Source organism: Natator depressus, chromosome 7 (assembly GCF_965152275.1).
Source record: "Natator depressus isolate rNatDep1 chromosome 7, rNatDep2.hap1, whole genome shotgun sequence".
In the NCBI taxonomy this organism is placed as follows: domain Eukaryota; kingdom Metazoa; phylum Chordata; order Testudines; family Cheloniidae; genus Natator; species Natator depressus.
Genome location: NC_134240.1, coordinates 105,099,819 through 105,113,961, shown reverse-complemented (window position 1 = coordinate 105,113,961; position 14,143 = coordinate 105,099,819). Strand labels below are relative to the sequence as shown.

General features: G+C 41.4%; 1 protein-coding gene across 8 annotated transcripts in view; it reads left to right on the top strand.

Moving 5' to 3' along the window:
* Positions 1–14,143, top strand: part of PLEKHA1 (pleckstrin homology domain containing A1) — an 85,732-nt gene that overhangs the window by 47,652 nt on the left and 23,937 nt on the right. For all 8 annotated transcript variants that reach the window (XM_074959217.1, XM_074959216.1, XM_074959218.1 and 5 more), the window contains 2 exons: positions 9,325–9,456; positions 10,464–10,607. In XM_074959217.1, the coding sequence (XP_074815318.1) occupies positions 9,325–9,456; positions 10,464–10,607 (276 nt within the window). The remainder of the gene's footprint in view (positions 1–9,324; positions 9,457–10,463; positions 10,608–14,143) is intronic.

Below are 14,143 nucleotides of genomic sequence, written 5' to 3'. Positions count from 1 at the left end.
TCTTTTAAGAACCTGATTGTTTTTTCATTGTTCTTAAGATCCAAGGGTTTGGGTCTGTGTTCACCTGTGCAAATTGGTGAGGATTATTATCAAGCCTTCCCCCAGGAAAGGGGGTGTAGGGCTTGGGGGGATATTTTGGGGGAAGGTGTCTCCAAGTGGGCTCTTTCCCTGTTCTTTGTTTAACACACTTGGTGGTGGCAGCATACGGTTCAAGGACAAGGCAAAGTTTGTACCTTGGAAGTTTTTAACCTAAGCTGGTAAGAATAAGCTTAGGGGGTCTTTCATGCAGATCCCCACATCTGTACCCTAGAGTTCAGAGTGGGGAAGGAACCTTGATAGGGTCTTTGGAAATGGGTGACAGGATGAAGACTGGATGAGGTGAGGGAGGGATTGGAGCCTGAGGGAGTATCCCTGGCTTGCTATCTCCCAGACCTACTTGTCTATAGCCAGTGTAAACAATTCTTCTAGAAAATGGGAAATTCTGCTCCTTCGGTCTCACCCAGGACTGAAGCTATGCAGTCTGTCACAGGAGTGGATTGAGGGGAAGGGCTGAAGTCCCTGTGGACTTCTGCTCTTCACCCTCCACCCCCCTTCCCTCCACCCCCCACCTCCTGACCTCAATTCCACTGTTTTCGTTTGGAGAGTCTGTTCCTTCTCTGATACCTCTGTGAATACATAGCCAGGAGGAGCGTTTCTGTCTTGAGGGCTTGTCGTCTGTAGTGCATGGGTTTTGCAACGTTGTCAGCCACCACCTTTCCAGCTCTTCTCCGAAAAGGAGGGAGCAATTAAAGTTGGCCAAGCATAGGACCTGCTTGGAGTGGATATCCACCTTCCAGGATTGGAACCGTAGGTGATGCCTGGCTGTTGGGCTGGAATCCTTGGCTTAAGCTGAGAACTTCATTGCATCCTTTGAGGTGTCAGCTACAAATCCTGTTGCTAGAGAGACTTTCTTTAAAATTGAACCAAGGTTAAGACGGTCTCTGTCCTTGAGGACTCTGAGATCTAGCCAGGAGAGAGATGCTATTGCAAAGCAGATAGCTACCTGGGATGCATTGAGGGTGGCAGAGGAGGCCTCAAAGTTCCTTTTTGAGAGTGGCCTCCCTCTTTCTATCTATGAAGTCCTTGGGGTAGGACATGCCTTTTGAGGGAATTACCATGTCCCTTTCAAGAGATGCTACAGCAGCTTCAACCTGCGACATTTCAGCAATAGAGTCCTTCAGTTTTGATTGACGTAGAGCCTGAGGGTTGCTCTTGTTAATGTGCTTGCCCTTTTCAGGCTTATTCCTTTAATCCTTAATCACTTCCTCAAAGGAGGGGTGAAAGGGTATTGCAGTTTTGAGAGGATTTTAAGGGGAGAATTTACTCTGAGGCTTACTCTTGGGATCCTGTTCAGGTTGAATTTGAATTGTGAAGACAACCTTACTGCACATAGTCTGGAATTGCTCATGAAGGGAAAACCTCTGATATAGTCTTTGAACTCAATTGCTTGCCCTCCTCAGTGGGAGGGAGAAGAGGAGGAAGAAGTCAGAACTTGTACCTCCTGGATTTTCTGTGGTTCTTCTCTGCCCCCCCGCCGCCCTTTTTTTACTTTAGTTTTTTTTAAGCTGTTTTTGGATGTGTTGGGTAGAAGTTCTGCTTTTGCTTTTGAGGCATTTTAAAACTTGCCTTCCTTAGGGTCTGAAGCCCTCTCAAGATCTGTGTCTGAATACTCCCCCTCTGGGAGCCATTCCCTCCCAAGAGGGTGGAGGGGACTCGCCAGAGCCCCCTGGGGTAAATTGGGAGGGAAGGGTGGAAGCCCAGTTCTTTAAGACTTATGGTGAGGAGTAGGGTGAACAGACTTGTGGCCCTACAAACCTCCCTCTTTGTTCTTCAGGAGTCACCTGGGACTTACCCCTGAATTGACTGCCTGGGGTGGTTCTTGTTTTTGACCCTCTCCCTGCTCTGCAAATCGAGCATCACTTGGCTTTCACATGGTGCTTTCTTGGCTTCTCTGCCATACCTGAATAGGGGCAGAGGAGCAGACAGGGAGATGTTGCAGCAGAGGGTCAGGCTGGGTTAAACCACCAAACTGTTAACTGACCCAGAGAGGATCAGTAAGCTGAAAAGATGAAACTGCTCACTACTGCCCAAGCTGAGAAGAAGAAAAAAAAAATTATATAATGAATGAGGGCGGGCGCAATTGAACAGCCTGCTGCTGCAGAGGCAGAAAATCTGTTGGCAAATGGGAACAGAGGTCAGAATGCATGGTGCCAAAACGCTGATCTGCCTCTGTGAGCTGCAAAATGGAGGGGAGCAGCCCAGACATCCAGAATTGTGGGAAAAGCTGGGTTGCAGAATCTATTTTTTTTTTCTGTTAGATTAAAGCAGAGGTTCTCAAACAATGGGTCACCACCCTGTTTTAATGGGGTCGCCAGGGCTGGCATTAGACTTGCTGGGGCCTAGGCTGAAGCCAAAAATCTGAGCCCCACCACCCAAGGCTGCGGCCAAACCCTGAGAGCTTCTGCCCTGGGTGGCAGGGCTCAGGTTACAGCCCCCACCCTCCCAGGGCTGAAGCTCTCAAGTGTTGGCTTCACCCCCCCTCCCCCAGGGGGGTGGGGCTCGGGCTTTGGCCCCCATGCCCAGGGTGGAGGGGCTTGGGCTTCAGTGCCCCTTCCTGGGGTCATGTAGTAATTTTTGTTGTCAGAAAGGGGTTCTGGTGCAATAAAGTTTGAGAAACCCTGGATTAAAGCATGGACTGTAGTCAAGGCCCCTCACGTTTTTGCTGCAGAATTTAGGTCCATCTTGTCACAACATACTTGGATTCTACAATGTTCTAATGTGACATACTGGTAATTCTGCAACAGCTTTTCGTTTTTTTAAAAAATAGATTTTTAATAACTTCAGACAAAATGAATACAATCTATACAGTAACCCTGTTTTTATTTAAATGTTTATGCTGTCTCTATTTTCATTTCTGATTCTAACATGCCACAGAGCTATGTTAATCCTAATAGATAACTGCATTATAGAAGCCCTGACAATGGGAGAAGAGATGGGAATTTTGGCAGTGGAATGGGAACAACTGGAGCTCTTAATATCTGAAGAAGTGTTGGAGGAATTGGGATAAAGAAGACAGGCCATCTCTCTCTCTGAGCTGTTTAAGGTTATGTGAAAGATCAGGGAAGGCAACATTCTTTTACTTCATGTTTAGTTCATGTTTTGAAAAGCTTTTTCTTCACAAGCATTAGTAGATGACACATTTTCGAAAATGAAAGTTTAGGTTTTGGAGCATTGTTCAGTGGCAAAGGATTCTGTGGAAAATTCTTCGGCTGCACATTCACAGAATGCATCCTGACCAGTTAAAGAGCGTGCAAGAGAGAGAGGGGAGCGGACATAGCATTTTATAGGAAGACCATGTGACTACAGCGCATAAAAACACACTGCTTGTACATACTTTGACTCTCTTTCCTCCACTCTTGAGTTCTGCTGGTTTGAGTAGTGCCCTACTAAATTCACAGCCACAAAAAACGCATCATAGACAGTGAAAACTGGTCTTGTGTGCTTTTACCCTATACTATACCAATTTCATGGGGGAGACCAGAGTTTCTCAAATTGGGGCTCCTGACCCAAAAGGGAGTTGGGGGGAATCACGAGATTATTTTACAGGGGATTGTGGTATTGCCACCCTTACTTCTGCACTGCTGCCTTCAGAGCTGGGTGGCTGGAGAGTGGCGGCTGCTGACTGAGGGCCCAGCCCTGCAGGCAGCAGCACAGAAGGAAGGGTGGAAATACCATACCATGCGATCCTTACTTCTGTGCTGCTGCTGGCAGCGGACTGCCTTCAGAGTAGGGCTCCTGGCCAGAAGTAGCTGCTCTCTGGCCACCCAGCTCTGAAGGCAGCGCTGCCACCTGCAGCAGCGCAGAAGTAAGGGTAGCAGTAACACAATACCCCCTACAATAACCTTGTGACAGCCCCCTTTTTGCGGCGGGACCCCTACGATTACAACAGCATGAAATTTCAGATTTAAATAGCTGAAATCATGAAATTTACTATTTTTAAAATCCTATGAAATTACCAAATTCACCGTGCATTTTGGTCAGGGCCCTATTTATGAGCAATAAAGGAGTCTAATATATGGGTACAAATTTCTGTAGTATCCAGATTTGACTGGGTGCAGTGTGTGGTGGGGTGCTATAGAGGAACTGGTTGCAACCTCTTGATTGTGAGGCCAATTCCAGGACTGCTGTAAACTACTCTGGCCAGATATAGTAGCTCTGGAGGGCTGTTATGCCAGTCATGAAACCTAGACTGCAGTAACTTTGAGGCCCTTATTCTTGACATATGTCCACTTCGTTGGGAGCTGCAGGAGTTGGTGGTATAGGAACTGGTTACTCTGAGTATTTCCAGCAAAAAGATCCATAGGCAATACAGACCCATGCACCTCCAGAGTGGAACAAAGGAACTGGATCTGACCAACAAATCTGACCCACAATTTCCCACCATATATTTAAGGATATTTCCGTAGAAATATTTTTCTTCTATGAAAAATATTTCTATCTTCTCTATGGCAACTCTAAATGAACCACACATTGCCATGTCATCCTAAAATTGCCAACTACAAAATTTAGAACCTAGTACCAAAGAGGAGTCAAAGGGAATTTTGTTCCTCATAGGAGGGGTAAGATGACACAGGCCGGATACAGGATTGAAGAAGTGTACATTCTTGTTGTTCAGACGTTGAGCCCCCCAATTACTTGAACAAAGTTGAAATTAACTTTCACCTTTATTATTATTCTTGTAAATTACATTGAGAACATCATGAAATTATTTAAAATCTGTTAAAATCTTGAAAATATGAACCTTCACTGAATTAAGTTCATATGATTTAATGGAATGGAATCCAATTAATCAAGATTTGTAGAAGGCTTGACTGATTTTTAGCAATTAGATTGATACAAAGGTTATACTTTAACCTCTGTCTATAGCATAGTCAGTTAATAAATCCTTCAAACTTCACACTTAATCCTCAGATTATTGAACTTTAATGTGCCTTGGGTTATGCTAACAAACTTCAATCGAAAATGACACAAGCTGCATCGCCTTTCTTCTTTTGTGTGTATCTTATTGTGCTTTAGGAGCACAGCTATCAAAAGAATTAAGCATATTCCTAATTAGTGCTGTTTATCCAGTGAATAATTCGGCTGTACTTTCTGCAAGCAAACTGCCCTAGGTAATATTTTTCTGTCACGGCTCTTGGAAACTTTAACATCCACTTTTCAGTAGATTATTTCCAGTACCCAAACATCAAAGCCACTCAAGTAGTAGTTGTCTTTTCCCATTGCATTTGTGTTTATAAGTAAAAGCTATTATAACTGAGACTTTGATTAGACTAGATTTAAGAATTGTAAAGCTCGTAAAGCAAAATACTTTCTCTTTTGAAGAATAATTAAGGAAGCAACTTCTTTCTTGTACTCCAGACCAAGATATACAATACTGAAACTATTAGATCAGCCGTACATCTGATATTTTTGAATTGCTCTGCCTTTCCTAAATTGGACCTTCTTGACCCTTGTTCTGGGGTTCTGATTTGTTTAAAAGCAGGCTAATCCAAGTCATAAAGATGTTACCTTTTGGAATAGAATGCGTTTGTATTTCTTCCAAGGATAGAAAACTATGCAGTTTTCAGATTTGGCACAAACTCAAGAACAGGCAGAATCAAGCTCCTGAAGAGCCGGCACCTTTTAGCTCAGCTTTAGCAGACTGACCTATTCAAAAGCATTCAAATATTTGAAAATATTTTGGAAATACTGTGTCTTGATGTGAGACTTTGCAAGAGGGCTTATTGTCAGATGCTGTGGGAGACCATTCAGTGGCAGAGGCACCATCGCAACTGCAGCTCCTACTGAGCCGCAAGTAGCACAGTCAAACAAGGTGAAGAAGAAAAGGAGTAGCTGCTTCTCCTGATTATCAAATAGATGGATGCTTATTTTGCAACCATCGATGACTTGATTTTGTGTGAAGTAACAAACCTTTGTAAAGGTTTTTCAGATGTGGAGGCTGGGGTAGATGGTTTAGAACTTTTTGATTCCGACAAACTGGGTTAAACATAGCCATTTTCGAAAATGGCTAAGGCGGAACATGAACTGCTTTTGCTTCAGGTATTTCTCAAAGGTACTACCTGAACATGTTGTTTCACCAGATAATCCTATTTACAAAGGTTGGGTGTCAGTTTTAGACACTTTCAGAGAGAGTTCTCTCAGCACTTCCTGTTTTGGAAAGTACTAGATCTCCTATTTCCTTTCTTTGGTGCTCCTGTGATACAGTGATCTACTTCATCAGTACTCGGTATGAAGAGGTAAGTGGTATTACTCAGCATAGTCCCATTTGCCTTTTGTGTAGCTCCTATAACACACCTCACCTTTTATCCCCCTCCCTTGATGAAATAGTGCCAATTTTTGCTTGAAGGTAAGCTAATGTCCAGAGATTTCTTATAGTAGTGTATCAAGTTGAGTAACTTGCATAAGCTGCATACAGTTCTTAATGTGTCTTAAATTGCTGTGGAATACTAATCTTTGGATCCTATTGTTAAACTCATCTTGCAATTTGTACACTCCTCTCCCCAAAATTCCATGTTAATGATTCTCAAAAAGAAAAGGAGGACTTGTGGCACCTTGGAGACTAACAAATTTATTTGAGCATAAGCTTTCGTGAGCTACAGCTCACTTCATCGGATGCAGTCAGTGGAGAATACAGTGGGGAGATTTATATACATAGAGAACATGAAACGATGGGCGTTACCATACACACTGTAACGAGAGTGATCACGTAAGGTGAGCTATTATCAGCAGGAGAGCAGGGGGGAAAAACCTTTTGTAGTGATAATCTACACTGTAGTGGGCCATTTCCAGCAGTTGACAGGAACATCTGAGGAATGGTGGGGGGGGGGGGAAATAAACATGGGGAAATAGTTTTACTTTGTGTAATGACCCATCTACTCCCAGTCTCTATTCAAGGTATACCTTCAAATCAGCAGCACTGCTATGGGTACCCGCATGGCCCCACAGAATGCCAACATTTTTATGGCTGACTTAGAACAACGCTTCCTCAGCTCTTGTCCCCTAATGCCTCTACTCTACTTGTGCTAAATTGATGACATCTTCATCATCTGGACCCATGGAAAAGAAGCCCTTGAGGAATTCCACCATGATTTCAACAATTTCCATCCCACCATCAACCTCAGCCTGAACCAGTCCACACAAGAGATCCACTTCCTGGACGCTACGGTGCTAATAAGCGATGGTCACATAAACACCACCCTATACCGGAAACCTACTGACCGCTATGCCTACCTACATGCCTCCAGCTTTCATCCAGACCACACCACACGATCCATTGTCTACAGCCAAGCTCTACGATACAATCGCATTTGCTCCAACCCCTCAGACAAACACCTACAAGATCTCTATCAAGCCTTCTTACAATTACAATACCCACCTGCTGAAGTGAAGAAACAGATTGACAGAGCCAGAAGAGTACCCAGAAGTCACCTACTACAGGGCAGGCCCAACAAAGAAAACAACAGAACGCCACTAGCCATCACCTTCAGCCCCCAACTAAAACCTCTCCAATGCATCATCAAGGATCTACAACCTATCCTGAAGGATGACCCATCACTCTCACAGATCTTGGGAGACAGGCCAATCATTGCTTACAGACAGCTCCCCAATCTGAAGCAAATACTCACCAGCAACCACACATCGCACAACAGAACCACTAACCCAGGAACCTATCCTTGCAACAAGCCCGTTGCCAACTGTGTCTCCATATCTATTCAGGTGACACCATCATAGGGCCTAATCACATCAGCCACACTATCAGAGGCTCGTTCACCTGCACATCTACCAACGTGATATGTGCCAGCAATGCCCCTCTGCCATGTACATTGGTCAAACTGGACAGTCTCTACGTAAAAGAATAAATGGACACAAATCGGACGTCAAGAATGATAACATTCAAAAACCAGTCGGAGAACACTTCAATCTCTCTGGTCACTCAATTAGAGACCTAAAAGTGGCAATTCTTCAACAAAAAAACTTCAAACACAGACTCCAAGGAGAGACCGCTGAATTGGAATTAATTTGCAAACTGGATACAATTAATTTAGGCTTGACTAGAGACTGGGAGCGGATGGGTCATTACACAAAGTAAAACTATTTCCTCATGTTTATTCTCTCCCCCCCCCCCCCCCACCACCACACACACACACTGTTCCTCAGACGTTCTTGTCAACTGCTGGAAATGGCCCACCTTGATTATCACTAGAAAAGGTTTTTTCCCCGCCGCTCTCCTGCTGGTAGTAGCTCACCTTAAGCGATCACTCTCGTTACAGTGTGTATGGTAACACCCATTGTTTCACTTTTTCTATGTATATAAATCTCCTCACTGTATTTTCCACTGAATGCATCCGATGAAGTGAGCTGTAGCTCACGAAAGCTTATGCTCAAATAAATGTTAGTCTCTAAGGTGCCACAAGTCCTCCTTTTCTTTTTGCGAATACAGACTAACACGGCTGCTACTCTGAAACATGTTAATGATTATTAACCATTGCATTCTTTAGCCCTGAAGATTTTGCATTGAAGTACAAACCTGTATCTTATCATTCTATAAAGCCGCTTGAACAGTATGAATAACTTTTTTCACCTTGCTCCAGATATTACAATTAAAGCAAAGTTTCAGTTTAGTTCATATTGTTTCATAGTAATTTAAATACCTTCATGCTAAGCATTAAATTGTGGGTGAAAATGCTGCATCAAGCAGCAAAGACACTTGTCAAACATCGACACGATAGCTTTGTATGAATAGTAACTCTTTGCATTACAGTAGTACCTAGACACCAAGGTTTGTGGCCCCATTGTACTAAGCACAGTTCAGACATGTAGTAAGAATCCTAGCCCCAAAGAGCTTAATGACAAGGTGGGAGAAACTATTTCTACTTTACAGATGAGAAATTGTGGCACAGAGAAACTGACTTGCTGAAGATTAGGTAGGGAGTTTGTGGCAGAGCTGGAAAGTGAACCCTGATTTCCAGAGTCAAAGTCAAGTGTCTTAACCACAGATCAGTTTTTTTTTTTTCTGATATCGAACACAAATCTGTTGCAAACAGTTACCTATTGAGATATTTCTTTAGAACTAAAAACTAGTTGTAGAAATCCTTCTGGAGACTGAATGTGAGTGCTTGAATAATAACTGAGGCTTTTTAGGTACCTAAGCATGGGGACTACTAGCTTTATTTAGTCTTAAGACAGGGGAAAACATCAAATTATTCATCATGTCTAACTTTTCAGGTACCAAAGCAGTCTGATCTGCTATGTCAACCTGATAACTCAAATCGCCAAGTTGAAAATCCGGGTGGAAAGAAACAAGTGTCTTACAGAACAGAAATTGTTGGTGGTGTTCCCATCATTACACCTACTCAGGTAATAGCTTTATAACAAGTAAGGAAATGTTATTAGTGGAAGAGTTGTGCTATGTGTCTGTCTTGTCAGGATACTCTGAGATACATTATTTTATCAATAATAAATTTGTCAACCCATCCATCCTCATCCAGAAGACTCATACTCTCATAAGCTTGCTTTTTAAATTGTTTACCTGATATGGTATCTAGGTGTCTCTTCAACTGTTTTACTTTTCTGTGACTGTATGAAAGATTACACTTTTAAGTGTTGACTTTTTTACTTCCAAGAATTAGACCCCCTATATGAGTTTGAATTTCTTGGCGTGAAATGAGTTTCTGACATGAGCAATGTCAAAGTTGTTCAAGTTAGTCGATTACTGAAGTTAACTGATATATTTGTTTTTGCATTTTGCAGTGGAGAAAGGAAAGATACTGATTGGCTCAGAAAGCCAACATTTTTATAAACGGTGTGCTAGAAACCTGATTGAAAATGAAAGTAATGGTTAGATCTAAAAGTAGATGCACAGTAATTCTACTGAGCTTGACTCTGTGTACTATCTTATACTCTTAGGTCACACTGGGGGACTGGTTGTTCTGAAGACTTGCATGACTGGCCCAAATCATAGTTTTGGAATTATCTAGACTGTTGTACTCCTAAACAAAGTCACTCCATGGATTAACTTTTTTTAAAAGGAGTAAAGATTTTGTTTCTTATGTCTTCAACCTACTATTTTTAATGGCTTCATCTGTTTTAATGTGTTCATAATCTGTTTTCAAACTGTGTAGTTTTGAGCAGTGCCTGGAGTACTCCAGTAGGCCTTATGTAGATAATTGTCACATTGATATTACTGCTGTACTGCAGTGTCAAGTATTTGCTGCTTCTAAACAAATCAGAGATGGGGTTTGTGGGTACAGGGTGGACCAAATACCAAGTTTAGGGAACCAAATACACTTTCATTTTCTGTTCTTATATCACTGGGCTTTGGAGCAAACGCTGAACATCCTGAACCTTTCTCTGATTCATTCTAGAAAGAAGAATTAAATGAATGTGGGGAAGGAGATGACAGAAATTACTTGAAACGGTCACAAAGCCACCTTCCTTACTTTACTGCTAAACCTCCCCCAGACAATGCTGTTATCAAAGCTGGCTATTGTGTTAAACAAGGCGCTGTGGTAAGTGATTTGGAGAATAATGCATTCCTCTTGTGAAGAACAGAGGCCCCAAAGTTATTACAGTTACTTTGCATATTATACTGAGATCAATTGATACTGATCTTTGGTTTTTACCAAATAACACTAATGTTGTTAAAATATTGAGGGTAGTTAGAATTAGAATTTTATCAAATGGGTGGTGATTCAGTAGTAGTAGTATGTGTTTTATCTCTGTATTGGTGGTATTTCAACTTTTGTGGGGATTTTTTGGTGCTTCCACTTGTTTTTGTATTAGTTTAAAATTTAAGACCTTTTGGAGAGGAAAACATTGCTGCACATGGGTTTTAGGCTAAGTATGTAATTAAGGGATGCTCTTTGGCATGAGAACGTGCAGCTATTTTTTGTAATGAAAAGTGTATAGAAGGTATTTGGACTGAAGCAAGAGTTTACTGCATTCAGGATTTATGAAGTGTGAAGTGGTTAGGGAAAGTTTTTAGGTGTTCTATGTGGTTTAGAGGAGCAATCGTGCAATTCCAAAGGTGTGCAGGAGATTGGTGTGTAGCCAAACAGTTCAAGATTATGGGATTTAGCACATGCTATATTCAAAGCTCTGCAAACTTGCAACATTGAAGTCTGGGAGCATGAAACTTTTTTTATCATCAGAAGCAGGAAGTCTGCCAAAGTGGCAGCGGGGCCACTAGATGGCCAAGCTGTTAAAGAACACTCAAGGAAGACACGGGCATTGCGGAAAAAGTAAATGGATTCTTTCTGTCAATCTTAACTGCAGAGGATGTGGGGGAAATACCCATATCGGAGCTATCCTTTTTGGTTGACAGATCTGAAGTACTGTCCCACATTGATGTGTCAATAGAAGATGTTTTAGAACCAATTGATAAATTAAACACTAAGTCACCAGGAGCAGATGGTATTCACCCAAGAGTTGTGATGGAACTCAAATATGAAATTTCAGCTCTACTAACTGTAGTATATAACCCATTTCATAAACAAGTCTGTACCAGATGACTGGAAAGTAGCTAATGCTGATTTTTAAGAAGGATTCTAGATGCAGTTCTAATGATTATAGGCTGGTGAGTCTAACTTGAGTACCAGGCAAATTGGTAGAAATTATAGCAAAGAACAAAATGATCAGAGACATAGATAACTCTTCCCTAACAAATTGTGTTTAACACAGCTTTTGTAAAGGTAAGCCATGCCTCACTAACCTATTAGAATTCTTTGAGAGTATGAACAGACGTGTAGACAAGGATGACCCAGCTGATGTAGTATACTTGGATTTTCAGAAAGTCTTGGACAAGGTCCCTCACCAAAGACTCTTACAGACACTAAGTAGTCATGGGATAAGAGGGAAGGTCTCTCATGGATCAGTAACTGGTTAAAAGATAGGAAACGAAGGGTAGGAATAAATGGGCAGTGGAGAGAGGTGAACAGTAGGATCCTCCAAAGATCTGTATTGGGACCTGTACTGTTCAACATATTCATGATCGGAAAAGGGAGTGAACAGTGAAGTGGCACAGTTTGCATGTGATACAACATTATTCAATATAGTTAAGTCCAAAGTTGATTGCAAAGGGTTACAAAGGGATCTCACAAGACTGGGTGATTGGGCAACAAAATGGCAGATGAAATTCTGTGTTTAAGTGCAAAGTAATGCATGTTGTGAAAAATAATCCCCGCTATATGTATATAATGATGGGTTCTAAATTAGCGGTTACCACTCAAGAAAGGGATCTTGGAGTTACCATGGGTAGTTCTCAGAAAACTTCAGCTCAGTATGCAGCAATGCTTAAAAAAGCGAACCATGTTGGGGACTATTAGGAAAGGGATAAAAAAGAAGACAAAGTATCGTACCTTGAATAAGGTTCAGAGAAGAGAGACTGAAAAGATTAGGGCTGTTCTACTTAGAAAAGAGATGTCTAAGGAGTGGGGGACATGATAGAGGTCTATAAAAACATGAATGGTGTGGAAAAAGTGAATAGAGAAGTGTTATTTTCCCACGGTACAAAAACTAGGGGTCACCCAATGAAAAGAATGGGCAACAGATCTAATACAAACAAGAGGAACCTGTGGAACTCATTGCCATGGGAGGGTATGATGTCCAAAAGTATAATTTGGTTCAAAAAGGAATTAGATAAATTCATAGAGGATAGGGCTATCAGTACCTATTAAACAAGATGGTTATGGATGTAACTCCATGCTCAGGGCAACCCTAAACCTCTGACTGCTAGAAGCTGGGAAGCTGAATCACTCCAACTACCCTGTTCTGTTCACTCCCTCTGAAACTTTGGTATTTGCCACTGTAGGAGATAGGATAGTGAACTAGATTGGACCACCCAGTACAGCTGCTGTTATGAACTTGTTCTTCCTTTTTATTTTAGAAGGACACCAAAGAAATGCCACGCACAAATAAGTTTAAAATGATGCTTAGGTTGCATGGTTAGACTCAAATCAGAATGTCCGTTACAATTGCGTGAAAACTTTGTCCGCTCTTGTGCGTGTGCATTATGTTAGTATTTACATTATCTTGTTTCTCAAACACCATGTAGAAAACTCATTTTCTAATCTGAGATGTGTACGCAGAAATACTGTGTTCATTAGACTGAAGTAATATGAAAAGTATTACGTGAACTATATGTATAACACAGTCCATATTAGGTGTGCAACTTACAATAACAGTGAAAATTTGTTCACTTATAGGCTGCATAAATTCATAGCCAAATTGCCTTTGTAGTATATGAGTACTGGCCAAATTATTCAAATATGAGGCGATACTGTTTAAGCAGTTTAAGTAAAAAAAAAAAAAATCTATTAAGCCATTATCACATTATTAGTGGGAAGGGTGTAAATATAAACCCCTATGTTATATTAAACATTTTACTTTTTGATATACCAAGTTATATGCAAACATATTCATTCTTTTTTACTCATCGTTTAAGCGCTATGTAATAGAAGTACATACTTTCTTCACCACCACTATTCAATGTACTTTCCTGCTTACTGTCTTCATAGTTGACTGGCGGCATATTCCCTAGTTTTCTTTATATTTCTCTGAACAGAATAAGGTATATTTCTGGCCTATTCATATCTGCAGTGTTGTTGTAGCCGTATTGGTCCCAGGATATTAGAGACAAGGTGGGTGAAGTAATAACTTGTAATGGACCAACTTGTCCCTTTCACCAAGAGGAGCTTTCAGTCTTACACGGAGGTCTTCATGTCTTTCTATTTTTTGTCCCTCTCGGTTTACCCTTATCCCAATTTTCCATTCAAGTAATCGTATCACTTTAATCCCATTTGTTGTTCCAGGTCATTTGATGTGTATGAAGTGAATAAAGTACACGTTTGATCCATGCTACCTGTATGTAGAATGTCAGATAGAAAGTGTATATTTCAGATTTGTCCACAGCACTTTTGGAACAGATTCCTTAAATCAAGGAATATGGACCTCACTTCATCAGTGGTAATGTGTCCTGTATAGGATTGTAGTTCCCTAAATTTTCCCCAGATACCTTTTTTCTGTTCTCACTCGTTTCCAAAGAAGC